The following is an 18,933-nucleotide window of genomic DNA, read 5'->3' as shown; positions in this document are numbered from 1 at the left end:
CCTGGATGTGCGGACGGGTGATCATCACAAAAATCAGTTATCTTTCTGTTACTTTGCGTTACATATGCAACTGGAGATGACCGCACAAGTGTTTTAATCATTTGGGATAGTGTCACCCGACAAGTCATTCTGCAAAATCTAATTACAGTACAAATAGCTAGTGTTAGCCAGTGCCAGGTAGTGTTAATATTGTTGCAAATATTTACAAACAAAATCAACACTGCAACTTTTTTTTAAATATTTTTGAACACAGATTGGAGTTTAATTAAATATTAATTAAATCATGCCTAACCCTAACCAGCTTTTAAAAGGTAACAGTAAATCACCTTTATAGTTTGAGATGTGCTTAGTTTGTGGCTTTTGGGTGAGAAAATTAGTTATTAAAAAGCAACACATAAACCTTTATTAATTTAGTGTGGGTCCATAATACTACAGAAAAATTGTTTATATGATGACTTTATGCCATGACAAGTGGATCTGAAGAAAATGGATATAAATACCTGGTGGCTGCAAAGACCAATTCTTCACCTCACCTGCAAATGCTAACACACTGTTTTCCTAAATACTCTGAGCCTCTCCATCACTGCTGCACCTCTGATATCATCTCTCCATTTTCTCCCTCGATCAAAATGTAAATTCACACAGTGCCCGCCTCAAAACACACGCAGTTCGACAACAGAACGACACACACTCTTTTTTTTTTTTTTTAATGACAATATGTCGTTTATTTTCTATATTTTAAAGGTTTATTATTTACAAACAAAATAAACAAAAAAAAAAATCAAAAAGATTTTTTGACAAACACTGTTTGTCTGCATATTGTTGTAAGAAAGTTTACATTTATCTTTCTTTAATCTGTATCAAGTAACCAACTTATTTTCTCTAAGCCTTGGATTAAATGAATGAGCTGATCAATGACCATGTGAGTGGGGTTTAAGAGGACCAAACACCTCTTTCCACTGCACATCAGTAAACATATGAAACCTGTGGTCATCAAAACCAAATAAACATTTGGTTTGTCCTTTCTGGGCATTATTCTCAGTTCTTTTTGCATCTGTCTATTTTTTCTCAAACCAACAAAACAACAAACAAAAAGAAATATACAAATACATATGCTGGTTTGTTGAGAGTCTCTATACTGCTAATATGTATGCTCATTAGTTTGTGTTATAAATCACCATTAATGCCCATTCCATTATGTTAGTTGTGATTGGTATAGTGAAAAAAGCACATAGTTGGGAAGCTCTCCCTCCAAAGGCAATTATCAAAAACAGCACAAACTAACAGTGCTGCTATCCATCTTGACTGTGTACTAGTTCCTATACACTATAGCATATTCACGATTAAGCGCTCTCTGTTGTAAATAGAACATCACCCTCCTCATTTAGAACCTCACACAGGATCAGGGCAGCACAAACTCTCAGGGATATTGCTCGCTTTCTAGCTCATTCAACATCTAACCCTAGCTGAAAGGATACACATTATGTGTACTGAATTTTTTTTTTTTTAATTAGTAAATCAGAAAGTGCAATTTAAAACAAAGACAATGACTTAAAATGTTTTGCTTTGGCCAGTTTTCTTCCACACATCAGTATTCAACCCAAACATCAGTGGCTAACTCTAAAGAAACGTATAAAGGTGCTCCAAATTTGTACAATGTCTCATTGAGCGTGCTATTACTGCAAGTCTAAAGATTACACTTGTTTTTTTAAACTGTACATGACCTCATTAAATACTCTATATAGCTTGACTGAGATTGTTAGAAAAAACCTGCCTCTAGGAGTTCACATTGTAAGTAAACATACCAATTGAATTAAATGAGACATTTGGCCGTCATCATTGCTTACTCCTTTCCTGTCTAAAAACACTGAGACATAGAACACAGAGTATAGTAAGAATGAATGCGCAGTTGTGTGCAGAAGTGCACCCCCCCCACCCCCGTTTGCACCAAGCTCACACTCATAACAAAGGAAGGAACATGGCTATAGTTTAGGCACAAATACTTAAGAATGTCCATGTGAAGAGTCAATGCTTCTGTTCACACACATATAACGTCTAGGCAGACGGACAATGAACAAAACATAATCTAACATTACATTTAACGTCAACATTTTTTAGATAGTAACTTTTTAAGTATTTGTGACAGTGCATGCTTTCATGACATTGGTGGGTTGACTGTTTTGGTACACTATGGACACAGTCTGTAGCAAAGACTTGTAATCTTTTTAAATCTCAAAGGGCTTAGTCACTTTGAACTGGTGGGATATTTGGTGCCATGAAAACTATGAGTCTAGACAAAAAAATCAGCATGACAGAATAGAATACGTTGTCCCATTTGATTAAGGCCTGGCGCACAACCTGTATGTGCAGCAAATGGCCTGTAAGCCATAATGTGTGGCTTATTTGAGTTGATTGATTAAATACTTTAATGATTGTAGGATTAGCTGTTAGAATTTTTCTGATAGAGTCACAATATTCTGGCTTGACCTTACTTCCAGTCTCAACAATCTGTCCAAGTCAGTTTAAAGTGCATAAGCCCACGTATTGGATTTACATGAGACTGAAACCTTAATGCAAACCAGCATTTTCGCCCCATTACTTGTAGCAGCATGAAAACATCTGTTTGTGAAAATGCCCCCCCTCAAACACTTCAGTGACCAGATACCTGATCTCTTTAATGTAAATAATACATGTTAAAAATGTTGTGCCAGGCTCTTGAACTACAGTAATTGAGAGATGACAGCGTACAGTACAGTTTCACTCAAGAAGCGGGTGAGTGAGCTAGAATTTAAAATTTTGTTTTTTAAAAAAAAGATATAATGAATAAAAAAATGTGAGCCTCACTTTTTGTCTCTAAAATTCTCAGTCATTTTTAGGAAATGAGGGAATAGAAAAGACACTTTCAAAAGGATGTATTCGAAATCAAGTTGTGCAACGTAGATAAATATGATAAACGTTCACTTGATGTGAAATCAAACACCATACTAGACTAGGTATAATATACAGGGAGAGGGATTCTTAAATGTCATCCAATCAGGCATTTCTCAGCATCAAGTAGTGCTAGCTATTGCATTAAGGTTTGTTTATCTCTTATGAAACATAGTGTTTTTTTGTCACTTAACCTCTGTCGCATATAGATGATATCCAGGTTCCTGATAGAAGTAAGACATTGTTATGATAGAGAATGCACCACACAATACCTGTAAATACTAGATCTACAAAACTATTTACAGCACACATATAGGTAATCTTTATGTCACAGTCTATTGCATAATGGTGATAATCTTTAGTTTATAAATATTATAAATATACACAGAATTTTTAAGCAACATTATGTAACATCTCAGCCATCTGAAATCAGAAATAGAAAACAATAGCATCCATCCGTATCTTTTTCCACACTTCATTTTCCTTGAAAATAAACAAAGAAAGCAGCATTTCTATTCTCTATTCCCTTTGGACCCATAACACTGTCATGGTTTGTATGTGAGCCACTGTGGGGTCATAGTGGCTCGGCAGACTGGATTTCCGTTGCCGAGAGCAACATAACACTTACAGTATTTGTGTTGATTTCTGAATGAGTGTTCAAGAAATTGGTATGAGATTCATTCTATCGATGTGTGCTTTTTGAGATTATTTGTCAGTTTCTTGTGTTTATTATTCCACAGTGATGACTAAAGTTGCTTCATAGGAGAAAATAATTTTCCTCTTCCCCAATGGTAAAAAAAGAAAGTAGTCAATGTCAGAATCATTGTATATAATCATTTATCTCTCTCAGAAAGGAAGACCCATGTTTATACTACAGCTTTTAAATTGCCATTGCCAAATATTGTAGTTGGATTTGAAACACACACACATACGGTCACATGCACACACACACGCACACACTCTGTCAGACATCCATCCATATGGCATAAAAGAAAAGATGTATCTGTATAATATACATTCTTAAGTTTAGGGAGACAATGTGTCTAAAATATAATACAAGGACTTTTATGTACAGGATAACTATGAGGTTATAGTTGAAGTAAATTTGAGAGAAACAAAAATGCTGAAGTTCCTCATTTTTATCTCTTTTGTTGTATATCCATTTTTAAAAATGAACTCTAACATACTTAAGTGTAAAAAAATTAAAAGGGGGGAAAAATGGGATCATAAATTTGATGCAAAACGCATTTTATCTTGCTCAGTCTCTGTACTGCTCAGGACAGAATCTCTCCTAGATCCGGGGGATTCCCTGTGTTGGGTTGAGGATGATGATGATGCTGCTGCCACTGCCGCTGCTGCCGCTGCTGCAGCTGAGCGCACTGGGGGCAAAGCTCCTGACGACATCTGGCGGAATAAATTAACCCGCTGGGGCACTGTGGTGCGGATGCCGCTCTGCAGATTTATTCCCTGGATCGTTGCCGCCGTTGGTGGCACGATGGAGGCCAGAGAGTCTCCTGAGGCTGGGTGTGGTCTGGGCCCCAGAGATGTGTCGTGTGGCAGTGATGGTTGGGAGGCCGATAAGTGTCGGACATCTCGACTCAAGCTGCCTGACTGAAGAGCCTGTGTGCTCTTATGGATGTCTCCCCGTTGAGGTGAAGGGACCTGCTGCTGAGGTGATGGCTGCTGCTGGTGCTGTTGCTGCTGCTGTGTTGCAGAAGCTGCGACTGCAGTTGATGCAGCAGGCTGCTGAGCAAGCTGTTGCTGTGTGGATAGAGATGGTTGGGCAATGGGCTGCTGTATAAGTGACAGCTGGGAGGCTGTGGGGGAACCATACTGGAAGCTCCGGCTAGCCAGTGGGGTCTGTACAGGGGGACTACACATGGCAGCTGTGAAAGAGCAGGGCGACATGATTGCTCCTTGTTGCTGTAGGTTGGTTGAAGAATTCAGGTTGCCATGTGAAACACTCGGAGCAGGATAAACCCCCTGTGCTGCTGCAGCAGCAGCAGCTGCAGCAGCTGGAATCATGCGGGCAGCAGAGGCATTGGCAATAGCTGAAGCACTGTAGGTCATGGGAACAGAGGACTGCTGGAACTGACTGGTGCCAAAGGCAGTGGAGAAGGGAGGTTGGGCTGGCGAATTAATGATTGAGTTTCCTGACATTGGTGTTGAGTTCATCCCGGTGACTGACTGCTTGCGGTCCACCATCATCACCATCTCCCTGTCCTGACGGATAATCTGCTTCAATAGCTCGTTCTCCTGTGTGTTGAAAACGCCGGCATTCAGATCCTTCTGGAACTTCTGCAGCAGCAAGGAGTTCTTCTTCCCTGTTGGAATGCAGTCAGGAGATGTGAGCAAATACAGCCATGGCAAACTTTGGTTGCACTAAACCACAGGAAAGGGGCAGGATTAAGGACAGTAATAAAAAAATGCAGCTTGTATATTTAGTTGGAGAACCTTTAGAACTTGTGCATTTTTTTCTCCTAACACAGACACCTCATTTCAGAGACCTTTGACAGAAGAGCTTCTTGTTGAATTTGTAAATTCTTTTCTCTCATTTCAACTTTTTTAATCTTACAAGCTGCACCTTTTCATGTCCACTGAGGTTCTTTACATTGAATATAAAGTTAAAAAGACGTGAGTGACTATGGGAAACATATGACAGGAAGGAAGGGCTGATAAGGAGACAAAGATTACTTGAAGTTTGACATGGACTGTGGATGTGCTGATGGGGACAGTGAAACACTTAAGAGTACTGATGATTTGTACCCACACATCACTTTAGAGGTAGTTTCGTTTTTAGAAGAAAAGACAAAGTCTAAGCTCTAAGAATACATTTAAAGTCACGTTCTATTTAAATCACAATAACAGCTTGGCTAAAACACATCACAAGGACACTTAGAAAAACCTCTTTTAATTAAAAAAACAAAAGGAAAAAGAAAAGAACATGTAAAACTATTCAACTAATATTACTAACCTACTATCTACCCACCACTGGGAACAGATGGTAAACTTTAATATACATTAAATTAAACTAAACTTTTACTCATCTTACCACAGATTGCTTATATATATTTTTGAAATGTTTCCATTTTAATAAACAATGTGCAGAGTGCACAGTTTTGTTGCTTTACTTTGTCTTAAAAAATTAAAAACTATACATTCTTCCCTCAATACAGTAAAAAGACTAGTGTTAAAAAAGCTTTATACTATAAAGGGCACTTTGAGCCCACAGGCCCTAGAAGTCCTTCCCAGCCTGTCACAAGTCATGGACTGTGATAATAAAAACCTGACAGATGGCTTCTTTAAACTGCTTTTGTGGAGTTCAGAGTTTAGGAGCAGAACTGTGGTAAAATGCTAAGTGGCTCTAAAATCATGGAAGGTGTCCTGAACCGGCATCTTTTGCAATAATAATAATAAAAATAATGTGACTTTGCCCAAATTTATTTAGAGGATATGTTTCCGGTAATTACTATGGACCTTGTGTATTGACATGTTGTGCAATGGTGTTTGTCTGTAAAGAAGACAGAGTGGACTTTTAGTGTGCTGAAGGCTTTAGCTACAGTCAATCAATCATTAGGCTCTGTCCTCAAGGGCAGAAGATTTCTCCTCTGAGTTTACCCTTCACAGCATTTGCTTGGATGGCTTTCACCTCTCAAGGCTGCCAGCAAGCCGTGCATTCAGCTATAAAACAGCTCTTATCTGTGGCTGTCAGTGTGGCCCTTCCAGATTCTTCTCGGGCATCAGCTGTAGCAGTTGAGAATGGATTGATCGTGTGTCGTGAAGCCAATTCCTCAATATCTTGTTTTCCATTTGATTTAGTTCAATGTTACTGCAACAATCACTACAGGGTTGGGTAGTAAAGAGCTACAACTAGCACCACAAATTGACAGTGAGTCTGCTGTTAACTTACAAGGCTAGTTTCATAGCATTTTTAAAGGTGGCAGGGTTAAACACTGTTGATTGGAAGAACAACACAAATTTATAATGTTTCCAACATATGACGTTCTGAATATTTCCAAGTTGGATGGCAGCATCTGTATACATCAACAAGGTAGTTAGTTACTACTACAGTTAGTTAGCTACTACACTGACTAGGCAGATAACAGTATGCACACTTTCTGATCATACATGCTGCACTATTTGCAGGCTTTTAAAGAAGTATTATAGTATTGTATTATAATGTGCTGTCTGTCTTATCTGTTGCTGTCAGTGGCATCTTCTTATTTCTCTCCTTCTCCATTCTCTCTTTGACATTATATCTTCTTTTTTATTTATAAAATATGTCAGACATAGATATAAATCATTTTAAGGATAATTTCTTTCACTTGCTGTTGACTTGTTGCAATCTAATATTTTGACTATGGTAGCTGAAAGATTAGTCTGACAGCTTGTGAATTGGTGGTATGTAAAGGTACTGTACAATATATGTTTACTGTAAAAAGTCCTGATGTTTCCCTGACCATTAATAAAAACTATCTGTGCACTTTTTTTATAGTGCACATCTCTTCAGACAGGACTTAATATCATTAGAAGAAACAGACACATGGTAAAAACGTGACTTAGCCTGTTAATATTTCCAACAAATATCATCAGTGATTTCTGAACTCACCTGCAAAATGCAGTGTACCTGATTTATAAAGAAGGGAAGTCTGACCTTATTTCTGCATTTTAAAAGAATTAACCCTAAAAAATAAAATAACAAACAAACAAAACAAAACAAAACAAAACACAAACAAAATGTAAACACCACTTATGGGTGAAGAAAGTTTTCTTTTTCATATAAGGAAATAACATATATAATATTTAAATAAAATGGATCAGAAGTGGGCCAATTCACTATTGGAAAAAAAAAGCATTCTAATCTGTCTTTTTTGGCACAATGAAACCAGAGAAATGAGCTCAAGAAACACTGTTCATCCATCAATATGATTTTGAAAATGAAAAATAAAGCGATTAGCCCATGTCTGAAATCATTCTGAAAGCCAATGGACAAGCCTAACAAACACAAAACAATCAGAACACAAACACCGAAATGTTAACAAACATCATATAATTAATGAATGCTGGGAAAAAAACAAAACAAAAAAAAAAAAACAAAAGTCACCAATTTTGAGATGCATTCAAGGCTTCACAGGGAAATCACATATTTTATTTATTTTCATGTTTGTTTCTTTTCACCTCAATTTCTACTTGGGGGGGTTAGATACTACACCATCACTATAGAAACTATTTTACAGAGGGAGAAAATTATTATTAATGGATTAAATTCTCCCCCCACACATGATGTACTGTAGCTTTGTGTCTAAATAAATAAGCCACAAAAAGATGATTAGTGTCAATAAAGACTAAATCCTTTTCCAAATCATTTACAGACAATCAGAAACAAACCTTTTCTATTGGTGAGAATATGAATAAATAATGAAATGGGATCTCAGCATACAACATAAACTGTGTGTGGCATTACATTAGTAAAGGTTTTACTAATCTGCAGACATGATTTTATTTGTGAATACACTTTGAACAAAGCATTCAAAGATAAAATAAAAAATGTCACACCAATAGAGCTGAATATGTGTTAATAATCGAGTTGATTATTTTACAAAATAAACATGACATGTAAAACTCAATGAGATCTCTTTGTTTCCTTGATTGTCTTGGTTTGTTTTGGACATCTGCAGGACTGGTGTGGGTGATGTGATTTACTGATGCAGGAATCAAACAGTTGTAACCTTTAGTAAGAGTTGAGAAACTCTTGAAGGATGAATTTGAGACCGAATCTATTTAGCAAGCCTCTATAAGTCAATTAGTCCCTGTGGGAATATTGGAATTGGAATAAAGTGTTTACCTGATGCCTACTCGTCGGCCAGGACACTCTTGAAAACGAGATGTGCTCGTCTCAAGACGGACTCCTGGTCAAATAATTTTTAGATAGATAAAAGATAATGTCAAATGTGCAACACGTTAGCATGGTTACTTTTTTTTTTCTTTCCTTTTTAGAGCAAGACAAGCATGTAACCAAATGCAGTTCATATATTGAAACGATACAACCAGCACGGATCAAGACAAGGTATCTTCCCTCGTATGAGACAAAACCCCCTTCATGGTTTGTCTGAAAGGATGGATTGAATCACTCTGAGAGGTGTCAGATTATATACCACTCAGCTATAGTGAAAAGGTTACTCAGCTTATAGCTCTCATAAAAAGGGCAAATGTAGATCAGGAGTAGTGAGATTTAAGGGCATACAGTATGGTGTGAAAACAAATTCATACACATCACTACAGGGCAAGTATAGACTCAGTTTCAATGCTATGCATATCCAGAAATTCACCTTTGTCTCTTGTGAATTACATTCATATGCAACTAATTCACAATTCCTTATTCGTGTTCAATTCTAGTGCAAGAAGCAGTGGGAGATTTCCACAGCACTGTGGAACAGTAGGTATTGAGGTCTGTGTGGATGGAAGTAATGAGAGAGAGAGAGAGAGAGCCAGTGCTGAAGGTTTGTCTCCTGTATTAATCCACAGATTAGTGATGTAAAGAAATGTGAAATGTAGATATAACTACGAGCTTTCTTAAAAGATTATCAGAGGGTTAATTTGGTTAAAACTAACTACATTATTTAATAAACATGCTTGACAGGAACAGATATTGTAGAGATTAAAAAAACATAACTGAACTTTGTTGGTAGTATGGATCTGGGATTAAAAATAGTTCTACTATGCTTTTGTTTTGTGAGATATATTTGAAACTGTAGGATCCATTGGTCAGGAGACATGAGGTTTACCCCTTAAGAAAATAGCTGTATATGAACGTAATTCTGAGGAGAAAAGGTTGTTTCAACAGATTCTGATTGAGCTGAAATGATCTTGTTTAGTGTTTGTTGCTGACTACAGTATTCAATGTTGAGGCAACACTTGGGTTGCAAAGCAGTTCAATATTGACGTGCCTCTGCGTCAGGGAAAGTAATACACAAATACAAAGCCATGACAAAGAAAAACAACAATAACAGAAAAGTAGATACAGACTGCAAGCTTAACCACCTAAGTGAGACAATGCTGACACACTAGAACTTAATTTTTTTTTATTCAGGTAATATTTGTTGTTTCCTGTATTATAACAATGAAACCAAACATTACAGCCTTTAGTATCTCATAGATATAAAATGTGGCCTTATCTGTGATGCACTGAATAGGTGTCTAATTTGTGATTCTTTTTCATAAAGAACTAGAAAAGACTTAAAACTAAATAAACTGTGCTTTTCTTCTAATTGAGTTTATATTTCAAATCGAATATAGGTGTAAATGTTCTTTCTGGAGAGAGGTCTTTTGAGTTATCACAATAAGCCCATAAATATTCCAAAGGAAATAGCCTGGTTTAGACACTGAAATAGAGGAACTAGGTCTGATTCTGTGGCCTTCTACTGTAAACATTATCTGATCTAAGGAGAGAAAGATATGGGGGCGCGGGGGGGAGTCTAATTCTTACTCTGTATAAGGTAAAGCCACTTTTAATTATGCAGTTAGAAAGATGGTTATATGACATTGTCATGTTTACAGAGGGTTAATTATTGTATGCTAGCAACAGCCTGCTGTTGTATATTCTTAGTCAGAAAGATGTCAAAATAAAAACTGTCCCATAAGTCGTTGCATGTTTATAGTTATTCTATTTGTAAAATTTACTTGATATTGACAAGAAAACAACTATAAATATATAATGTGTGCTATTTACCCATGATCACAGTCATCATTATTCTCACTACAGTCTTTTTCTTGTACTGATGTGCAAATAAAATATAGTGTGCCTAGTGTACGTTTTTATTTCAAATAAACATGCTTAACTATCTTTGTTAAATAATTTATAATTAGAAAATATAAAAGAACGTGAACATTTTAAGAAGAAACATTTATAATGCAGCAACATATAAGCAAAGACACAGACTGACTATGTTCTAATGTGTTTTAGAAAACACTCTTGACGGTAAATGTGCAGCAATAGGTTCAACATAACCAATTATTGCCCTGTTTGTGTTACGTACATGTGCCCCTTTTTAAAATGTAACAAATCTGGGTGTGTGAAACATCACTTATTTGATTTCAACTACAAACTGTAGTTCTTATATAAATGTTGATCTGTCAGACAGTAAAAAATAAAAAAGCATTGCTTGTGATGAGGGTATAGCTGAATTAAGCTATACAGGTCCCTGCCTGTTATCAAGCTGGGCTGGACCTGATGGACGTCCTGCCCAGGCTCTGTGCTTCTTTTTACAGGGTTTGTGTCTGGTTGATTTTGAGAACTCTGATACGGGGTGGGGTGCTGCTCATACCCAGGAGTTCAAATGAGTGGAAAGAGGGCCAGACACACATGCATGTAAGGTTAGCTTCCATCCACTCGCTGGCATCCAGTGGGGGGGTCAACACCAAACCAACGAGGGGGCGACCTGACTCCCTCCCGGACAGCGACATGCACTGCCTTCCAGTTAATCCAACCACAAAACGTTACTTTGGTTCTTTAGAAGGATTAATGCTGGTTATACCACATTTTCTTTAATGTTATTTAAGAAAAGATAATTAAAGAATAATAGCACACAGGTCATGCAGCACAAGATGGCAGACACAATGCTTTTATGAAGAAATAAGGCAAAACAAATATTGGTAAAGACAAGACACGGCACGATGACAGGCAAGAGATTCGACCAGTCAGACAGGACAATTAGATGTCTGCGGATCTTACCGATGCGGTCCAAGCGGTCGATGGCAACTGTTTCAAAGGCGCGTCGCATCATGGGGTACTCTTCTAACACCTCATTGAAATGGTCAACAGACAGGGAGAAGAGGCGACAGTAGGTGTCTGCACGCACACTCGCTGTTCGTCTGCCCTTGGTGAGCAGACAGATCTCTGTACGGCAGAAACAAAGAGTGAGGGCATTAGAATGTAGACAGATAATGACACAGTAACCAAAGTGGAGTTTGCAGATTGACACAAAGGAAGTCATCCCTCTAATGAAGCATTACCAAACAGGCATCACTGCATCGGTGCATCACTGCATTGCATCAGACCTTAAATGTAATGTGTAACTAAAAAGGACTATGGTTATATAGCATTCCAGTATTCCTGTTCAGCTGCTGTGGTTTCTGACAAACTGATGTGAAGAGTGAATATTGTGGTGGACAGAGGTCAATGTGGGAGAAATGTAATGCTGGACTATGACTGACACAATCAGCCCGCTGTATATGGGGCAGTGTTGTTGTAGACCGGTGACCGGTGCCCATGCTGACCCCTAGTCACTGCCACATTAAGACCACCAAGTGGTTTATGAGCTGTGGTAGACAACTTTAAAAGTTTAGAGATGTCATAGACATAAAAAAACATGGAAAGAGGCAGCAGTTAGACTGTTTTGTAACAAGCCACAATTGGAAAAATGTTGGAAACCACTGCTGTGATTATCAGTGATGTATATTATGTGCTAATTGTGTGTGTGTGTGTGTGTGTGTGTGTGTGTGTGTGTGTGTTTTATTATAGCCATCATATAAATGTGGCTGTAGTAAAAAATTCAACATTTCCCTGAAATATAGTAAAATCGAAGTTAAAAAGTAGCATTAAAAGGGAGTAAGTATTAGGTTCTCAACAGACAATAAATCTCCTGCTATATCTGAATTGAAATGTTACTTGATTTTCAAATTTAAATACTTAAATACTCGATTGATGAAGCTTGTAATTTAAAAGAAAGCTTTAGAGAAAGAAGACAGTGCACAGTACCCAAGTGTGAGGACTATACATTGAGCTAAACCCTAATTTATCACAAGTTAAAGCATGTCTTTGTAAAAACCTTACATTTGCTATTACACATTCAAATACTAAAATATTTGGAACACCAAACTGAAGCTGAAATCATGTTGAGAGAAAAAGTCAGTCACGATAGAATTTTTTTATATACAACATAATGAAGCCTTACATTTTAATGATGAGAAGTGATTTTAACTTATGTTGTCAATAACATAACATCTTTGCATTTCTGTCCTGATGCACCTTTATGTAAGCAGAGTAAATATTCACTGTTGGTTAGAGGCATACAAACCAAGCAGTAAACAATCTTCTATCTACTCGCCCCTCTATTTATACATTTAGATATTTTTTCTACTCTTAAACTTTCGGTTGCACATACCATATAAAAAACAGTACCTTCAATGTAACATCTGTAACAACTTCCTCTGCCCAGCCTCCACCCACTTTACACTTACAGTATGTCCAGTCTATCTTGCAAGATATATCACCATTAAGTTGTTAAATGTTAACTGGCCTTAAATGTTAACTGATCTTTCTTGGCTCTGCCACGAGCTGTCATGGAAATAGAGCATGGAGTATGCAAGATGTGAGGGCAACATGCTCCAGCTGTGGGTGTGAATAAGGTGTTAGTACTGTAATGATGGAAAGGCTCCCTTTAAGTGGTACCTCTGTTAACAATGGATATACGCAGAGCAGAGAAAAAGACACAAGGAGAAAAGAAAAAGTGGCTGGTCTGTAATAAACTGTGCCAACATGTTTGCATGACATGCTTTATGGCTACATCAAGCATGTATTGCTTGACAACAGCCAGTGGCTCAGGGTCAAGGAAAGTTAAGTTGACTGAGTGGGTGAGCTGAAAACAATTGATGTCGCCCAAATTACAGCCTGCCATAGCACCACATTGTGACATGTACATCTTGTAAACTTGAAACTTGTCATGTTTAAAATTAACATCTTCCTCAAGCAGCAGAGGCTGTAATTACACTTTTGTGATTTCAGTAATGGGAAGACTGTCCTAATGCAGATACATCATGTGCAATCAAATTAGATTGAAACCTAGTTACAAAGTAAGCCACTGAGTTGTGTTTACGGTCCACTAAATGTATTGCAAGTTTAATTGTAACTGAAAAGCAGAACCAGTGTTACCTGAAAGCCCTGCATTGGTATGCAAAGCATACAAGAGAGAAGTTCATTTCTCAAAACAATCGGCTTTCTAAACAAAAAGATGAACAAAGATTGATGCCATTCTTAATGCATTATTGTTTATACAGATGCAAGAGCAGCACTTGCGCATTTCACTAATCAATACATAATTTTAACTTATTTTTTTATTTCATTCAAATAGCAACCCCAGGGCGATGAATAGTTTAGCACTGTCTACCTGTTGTGGGGTGTAACACAGCAGATGCATTAGTGATCAACAGCATAGCAACACTCAAACAGATAAGCATGGCTGGTGACTGACTGACTGTCAACATGTCAGGTTTGCTAGAAGAGGAGGAAATACACTGGACGTTTACACAGTTGTATGGAATGCACCCAAAACGTATCTCCATCTCCACCACATTCAGCTCACAGTATCTTTCATGCTAAGTTCAGCATACAGACTTCTACAACTATCCACATCACCATACTGTGCATTGGCCCTAAGTGGAAGACCAAGTACAGTTGTGATGCAAACCACACACCAGAAACCATCAGTAAGTGCTGTGGAGAAGATGTAACAGTAAAATGCACAAAGCTTCCGAGAGTTCCCAGAAGACCTCTCAAGAACCTCACATCATGGGACAGCATTGTCCAAGAAAGCTCGGCAATGTCTCGACATACAGCTTTGCCCTAAAAAGGTTAGCCTCCCTACACCCATCGCCCTTCATTCACTACTGACAGCCTCCTGACTCCTTGCATTTACTGTCTGGTTTGGAAACTGCACAGACTCTGCTTATAAGACCCTACAGCGAAGAGTGAGCACAGCAGAAAAGATTACCAGCACTCTATAAAAAAAAAAAAAACTATCCAACACAGTGCATCCACAAGGTCCTCAACATGGTGAAGGACAGGCTGCAGCCTCTAAACCCTTTTGCCATCCAGCAGAAGGTACCAGAGTGTCAAGACGTTGCTTCCCTTAAGCTGCAAGAAAGCTTAACAGCTTGAGCACCATATGGTCCACAGAAATCATACTTTGCTTCTACAAAATCTTGATCTTGAATTGTTCCCTCCCCCTCAACAACTCGACATAGCTGATAGATAAATGGGTGGATGTGATTATTCATCTGGGGAAAGCTCTGTTTATTCTGAGAAACGTCAATGAGGTGAGCATTGCTAGACCTTACACTGGTTTCAACAGTGGAGAGAGAGAAACAAAACTTTTATTTTGCTTCTGTCAGTTGGAATAGCACTTTCCAACTGTGCTAATTCACTCTGTCATACTGCACTCACCACTAGTTTGAAACGAGTGATTGAGAACATGATAGCACCATGCTGACACTGACCTGACACTGAGCAGGAAAGTGTATTTTTAGGTTGTGTTTACATCCACTGCATTCAGCTATATTCTCCAGTGTACAGTCATAAATATAAAATGTTCAACTATGGACCCATCTCTTTGTGCCTACCTGCACAGTTCTTGTTGTGGATGAAAACTAACATAAAGGAGGACTGTTCATAAAAGACAGAATTTTCACCCTAGTTTAGGCAGATATCTAAACCTGTAAGGGAAATATTAGCAGTGTCACCTCAAAGATCGTGTGTGTGTGTGAGTGTAAGGCTGGTCCTTGTGAACACTTTGCATGATGTGGTTTGACACGTGTCTGTTGCCGTGTCACAAAGCATCACCATTGCCCCTGGAGAATTGGGGATAATTTGCCATCACTTCATGTGTCATACACTCTCATGGCAACCAGCTCCCCTACCCCTTCTCCCCTCCATGACTGGGAGTGAGGAAATAGAGTCCCCTATGAGTAAGATTTTCAAGCTCAATAGGGACTTTAACCCACTGTCTCTCGTTGTCCTAGCATTATACTCTATTAGTCCCACAGCCTCAGCTTGATTTCACTATAGTGCTGTGGTACCAATATGTAATCCCATTCACAGAGGCTCAGGAGTGATTACTATGATACTTTTTGAGTATGCAGATGTGGCATTGACCGTGGTTGAAGCTGCTTTGTGACCTACTGTCCTCATAGATGTCTTTCTCATTACTATGCTAATAGTTTCCTGTGCCTGGGCTTGGTTCTGTTACTCGCTCTCCCCGTCTTCTGTTTCTTTCTTGGTCCCCCTCAGTGATTCCTCATTCTGGCTGCAGTTTGGCCTGGTTGTAAGGAGAATGTGAATCATTGGAGAACAGGGGGAAGAGTGAGGTGCCTGGCACAACCAGCTGCTCCCAACTCAGGGCTCATCTACTAATGTCATACAAACGGATAAAAATACCAGCTGGGCAGAAGGCAACAGCAGGTGGCCAGGCATCAACACAGCACAGCAAAATGAGCAGTGCGTTTTTTATTATTTGGACAGATAAAATGCATGTCTATTAATTAAAAGAATTAAATGATTCATTAAAAAGACAACTTCTCTATGTTCCACATGATCTTACATGCATGTTCTTCTACTGACGGTAGAATTAATATGGACTTAGCTCCTATTTAGAAATCTTTGCAGAAGGTCAGAGAACACCAGACAACAAAGACAAAACAAATTGAATTTATGTTTGGTATTACACAACATGTTTTGGACAAAACTAGAAAGTGTACTAACTGTTTTACACATTTTCAGTTTGTTGGGCCCCTGTTATAAAACAGTCTAGTACTATCTCCTACAGTAAAGCTTGCTATCTATACCTAATGGTTTTAACCTTATAACAACAAGTCTAAAAATAAACATAAAATGGTCCAGTCATGACAAAAATAAACAAAACTAAACGAACAACACTGATACACTGTGATATAAATGTCCACTATCTCAATTATGTAGTATTCAGTTCAATTACTGGTAGTTTCTTCTCTTTTTTGTCACAAACAACAACTACTTTTTGTGCCACTGTGATTAGAAGCTACAGAATGTTTGAATGAGATGTTCTGCTGCACTGCAGCTGTTACATGTCTTACTATATGACATGTCTACTGTGTGCTGAAGATAAAATGCTCCCCTCTTCTGGCTATATCTATTATTTAAAGCAAGCAACTTTGCAAACTGAGTGGCATGATGCAAGGGGGTATGATGGTAATTCTGTGGTTTGAGCAGGAAAAAAGACAACTTATTTCTTCTTTTTTTTTTTTTTTTTTGGATTTAGTTTGCTTGTGAAACAACAACTGTATGCAGCCGGCACACCAAAGTGAAGGTATTTTTAGATTTCTCAGCCTCCTTCCATAGTGGGGATAACTGATAAGATAAAATATGCAAGAATCTCTAAAATAGGAAACTTTGCTTTGCTTTCACGTTCAAGACATAAGAACCCCTGCCTGCAGATTTTGTCAGAGTAAACAACATGCAATGAAATTACAATTGACATTTAAAACATTCATGATATCCAGAATGTTGTATACAGAGACAAAGAAAAAGAATGAAAGCGCAGCAGAGAACAGAATGAGGGTATATCTATGATATTCAACAAAATGAACACCTACAGTAGAGGCTCTTGTTAGTGCCTCATATATGAAGCAGGACCATATGGAGGGGCAGTGTTCATGCATGTGTATATCTGTGTGAGGGTGGGGGAGGAACCTCTGTGTGTCCTAAGACATGCCTTAGCCTACTCCAACAACCAGATGAGCCGTTATATAACTGCGGAAGCTGACTAATGCCCAACACTGGTTAATGAGAATCACCATCCACAATAACTCGACTTCAAACGGCATCAAAAATAAGACCTCAGGCTAGGCTCATATTTGATTTAATAACTGCATGAACATACTGTAGGAATGAATGTATGACTGGAATATACATTATATACAGTACCTAACTCATGTAGCTCATGTATTTAAAATGTAATTACATTTTTGGTCTTACCTCCAAAGTAGGATCCATCAGTCAGCTTCATCTCCTTATTGAACTTGGTGATGACGCTTGCAACACCATGCTGAATAAAGTACATCTTCTTCCCGACTGTGCCCTCTCGGATGATGTAGTCGTTGGGTTGAAAGACCTCAAACTTCAGCTTGCTCAGCATCCCCGTCACAAAGTTGGGATCTGCGTTGGCGAAGAGCGGCATGGTGGCCACAAGCTTCCGGCAATTGAAGTTGACAATTTCCTGGTGGAGGAAAACAAAGTGGTGATCAAACAGATAAGGTAATGTCATAAAAAATTCACAAATCACCACCTACTAAAAATTAAGTATAGAATGACAAAGAGCACCACCACAAATCATCTGTCTCTGCTGCTTTTCTGTGCAAGCATAAATGAATTGGATGCATATTGCTGCTTTATCCCTAATACTTCTAAAGCACTTCCCCTCACTCCTGAGGAGAAACTTTTTGGCACACAAGTCAGATCCTGATGAGTTTGCCCTCTGGTGTCGGCTGCAGGCCATCTCTCTGGTCTCATCCTGTCCCCTCAGACCCAGCAGGAGATTAGGAGCTTGTTGTGTGTTTACCCACACATCTCTGTTGCTGTGCAGATGGAAAGCTGGAGCACTTGGCATCTGTGGCAATATGTTGTTGACCCACCATGAGGGATAACTCTCTACCAGTGACAACAGGACATTAACAAAAAGATAACCGATCTCTGGGACACTCACTAGCAAGATGAGGGTGCCGCAAAAAGATGTTAGCTCAGCCTCAGATGCTGGTGTCAGCTAATGCCACAGGGCTCTAACCTCAATCATGCACCAGAACTAATGAATTAGATAGTAAGCAGTTTTCACGCCCAGCCAGGAGTTCTCTTGGGGAAACAATCTTTGGCTATGCCTATTTAAAGATTTGTCATATGGCGGAGAATAAGAGTCAGTGAGACGGAAGACAATAAAGCGAGTAGAGGGACCGAGAGAATAGCATGAATAGTACAACACACGCTTGTATTTGTTTATGTCTTGTACATCAGATTTACCTACTTTATAGCAGAGGTTATTTAAAAAAACAGCTTTTTGGCAGCTAACAATCAGTTGTTGGATCTTGGAGCATAAAATAAGAGCTGACAAAAGCAATCTCATCTGAGAAGGTGTCATTAGCAACTCTGTGAAAGTAAGTAATTTTTTTTTTTTACTATAAAAGTTGTTTAAGGAAAGAAGAAAT

At 38.4% G+C, this 18,933-nt stretch overlaps 1 protein-coding gene across 1 annotated transcript in view; it reads right to left on the bottom strand.

Annotated features, from left to right (window-relative positions):
- Positions 1 to 750: 750 nt before the first annotated feature.
- The window catches only part of LOC113158125 (potassium/sodium hyperpolarization-activated cyclic nucleotide-gated channel 1), a 56,662-nt gene continuing 38,479 nt past the window's right edge, over positions 751 to 18,933 (bottom strand). Inside the window, exons 6-8 of the mRNA XM_026353828.1 lie at positions 17,714 to 17,954; positions 11,660 to 11,824; positions 751 to 5,252 (exon numbers count right to left, since the gene is read on the bottom strand). Of these exons, the coding sequence (XP_026209613.1) occupies positions 4,153 to 5,252; positions 11,660 to 11,824; positions 17,714 to 17,954 (1,506 nt within the window). The 3' untranslated portion in view covers positions 751 to 4,152. The remainder of the gene's footprint in view (positions 5,253 to 11,659; positions 11,825 to 17,713; positions 17,955 to 18,933) is intronic.

This window comes from Anabas testudineus, chromosome 12 (genome assembly GCF_900324465.2).
Source record: "Anabas testudineus chromosome 12, fAnaTes1.2, whole genome shotgun sequence".
Classification (NCBI taxonomy): domain Eukaryota; kingdom Metazoa; phylum Chordata; class Actinopteri; order Anabantiformes; family Anabantidae; genus Anabas; species Anabas testudineus.
The sequence above is the reverse complement of the archived record's forward strand: the minus strand, read 5'-3'. Positions and strand labels throughout refer to the sequence as shown.